The following is a 2,744-nucleotide window of genomic DNA, read 5'->3' as shown; positions in this document are numbered from 1 at the left end:
TCTTCAGGAAAGTGATACTGAACTCTATATTTAGAGATTTCATTTAGTTACTAGAGGTACAGACTGCATGTTAGAGTTTCAAGGATGTGGAGATCACAGAATTTTAGCAAATGCAAAATACATTTAACAGGTGGAAATGTATTTTCAACATGTCTAATTTTGAAATGATCAACTAAAAATGTCAAGTAGAATACTACCAGTACAGTAATGATGCTCAAGAACTGGAGTTAGAGGCTGAATAAGACTTTTGCACTGCCTTTATCCATCCTGAATGGCATTCAATTAAGGGATGCCTGTGTAAAGTGAGGGCAAAGAGAATTGTCCATGTAAGAGGTGGACTCCTTTTATTACATAAATTCACCGAAGTATACAATATCTTTGAGAAATAATGAGTATCCTCATGTCTGCAGCTATTATTTATTCAACAAGCTAGACAAAATCAGAGATGAAAAGGCCTTTAAAGATTAGATTCCTTTCTGACTGAAGAGAATTTACCTCTGTGGTTGGGTGAAGAATGAAAAATGTTTACCTCCTCTTCCTTACTCAGTAAAGTTGTGTTTCTGTGACTTTGAGGGGAAACAATTTCATTTGATTATACAAAGTATCTTCTTAATTAAAATCTGCATTTAGTATTGCAGTGTCACATTAAGGGAAATATTCTAAAGCCATTACTGTTAAACTAATTCACTAACAATTCCAAATTAAGCTATGTTTCTTTCTGCAGACTCAGTATTTTAGTTCCTAGACCTGAAAATGTAAGTCCTCTTGTTTGGAAAAACAATGGCTTCCATAATTAAATGATATCAATAAAGATGATCTGATTTTAATATGTTTTACATGTGTAACTCATATCAAGGACCTTGATTTTATATATTTAAAACAAACTGATTTAACCCAGCTTCTAAGAATATTGACTATGCATGATATAAGGCAAAACACAAACATAAATTACAAATTATGTAAAAAATATCCTCCTGCTCACATATGTTGCTGCCTGTGGTGCAAAGACACACTTCATATTACTGTAATTTACCAAAAAATTTTCATTATGCCAATTAATTAATGAATTAATTCATTCATTATGCCAAAATTTATTCATTACGCCAATTAATAAAGGGTACTTATTTTGAAACTTTTAAAGAAAGAAAAAGTGGAAAAAGTTGAAATTAACTTTATGTCCACGTTAAAATATTTTCAAAATGGCAAATAAAATATTTGAAATAAGTTTTATCATTTTCAGATATGTAATTCAAATGAAGCACGGCAAATGATGAAAACTGTCATCTATTTCTTCATTTCCAGTTTGAAAATCATGAAAAATGGGAACACCACCTCTGATTTCATTCTCCTAGGACTCTTTAACCACACAGAAGCCCATCTATTTCTCTTTGCAATGGTTCTCACAATTGCCTTCGCCTCCCTAGTGGGAAATGCCCTCATGATTCTCCTGATTCACCAAGATGCCCGGCTCCACACACCCATGTACTTCCTACTGAGCCAACTCTCCCTCATGGACATGATGCTGGTCTCTACCATTGTGCCCAAAATGGCTACTAACTACTTGACTGGAAAGATGTCCATCTCCCCTGCTGAGTGCGGGTTGCAGATATTCTTCCTTCTAACTTTAGGAGGGGGTGAGTGTTTCCTCTTAGCAGCCATGTCCTATGACCGGTATGTGGCTGTTTGCCACCCACTGCGATACTCAGCCCTCATGAACTGGCAATTATGCCTGAAAATGACTGTGGGGTCTTGGGTCCTGGGGGCAGCTGATGGGCTCATGCAGGCTGCTGCTACCCTGAGTTTTCCATTTTGCGATGCACATGAGATCAATCATTTCTTCTGTGAGGCCCCTACTCTGGTGGGTTTAGCTTGTGCCGACACGTTTGTCTTTGAGTATGTGATGTACCTATGCTGTGTGTTAATGCTCCTGGTCCCATTTTCTCTCATTCTGATTTCCTATAGTCTCATCCTTGCTGCAGTTCTCCAGATGCATTCTAGAGAAGCCCGCAAAAAGCCTTTTGCCACCTGCTCCTCACATATTTCTGTGGTGGGACTCTTTTATGGAGCTGCAATTTTTACCTATATGCAACCCAAATCCTACAGGTCAGCTCACCATGATAAAGTAGTGTCAGTGTTCTATACTATCTTCACCCCTGTACTCAATCCCCTCATCTACAGTCTGAGAAACAGTGAAGTCAAAGATGCCTTGAGAAAGTGTATGGGTCAGTGTTCTTCCTTAAGTCAGGGTTAAGATTACATAGATTTGCTCTAAATTTAAAGTCTGTACAAAGTGACTGTGTAGGATTTTCTAGAGAAAAGGTATATATGTATTATATCTATATCCATTACTAGTTTACTTTGAAATTCTGACAGGCCTCCATAGTTTGGATCTTTTACTATGCTCTCATGAATACATCAAATTGTGGATTGTTAAAAGTCTGTTAATCAAAAATCATTACAACGCTTTTACATCACACCACACAATAAATATTTGTTCAAAGAATGAACCAAGTAGTCAAACAATTTTCAACATTAATTGTTAATTTGTTTTTAATTGTGGTATAACTTACAAACACTAGAATGCTCACATCTGAAGCTTGCTATTCAACCAGTGTCAACAACTTGGATTTCGCCCACTAGTAAAAGGCAATTCTGACCAGATCATAATTTTTTTTCATGCACTTTTCCAGTAAAATCACTCATCCCAGATACAACAATTAGTCACACTTGTATCTCTGTCCTGT

General features: G+C 36.5%; 1 protein-coding gene across 1 annotated transcript; it reads left to right on the top strand.

Moving 5' to 3' along the window:
- Positions 1–1,243: 1,243 nt before the first annotated feature.
- Positions 1,244–2,251, top strand: LOC131493195 (olfactory receptor 2T8-like). Its single transcript, XM_058697459.1, has one exon. It carries the CDS (start codon positions 1,268–1,270, stop codon positions 2,249–2,251), a length of 984 nt encoding a protein of 327 aa, XP_058553442.1. The 5' UTR covers positions 1,244–1,267.
- The last annotated feature ends 493 nt before the right edge of the window (positions 2,252–2,744 follow it).

The sequence above is a fragment of the Neofelis nebulosa genome, chromosome 1 (genome assembly GCF_028018385.1).
Source record: "Neofelis nebulosa isolate mNeoNeb1 chromosome 1, mNeoNeb1.pri, whole genome shotgun sequence".
NCBI lineage: Eukaryota > Metazoa > Chordata > Mammalia > Carnivora > Felidae > Neofelis > Neofelis nebulosa.
The sequence above is the reverse complement of the archived record's forward strand: the minus strand, read 5'-3'. Positions and strand labels throughout refer to the sequence as shown.

Coding starts and splice junctions, on each gene's coding strand:
- LOC131493195 (XM_058697459.1), top strand. CDS start 1,268: ATGATGAAAACTGTCATCTATTTCTTCATTTCCAGTTTGAAAATCATG.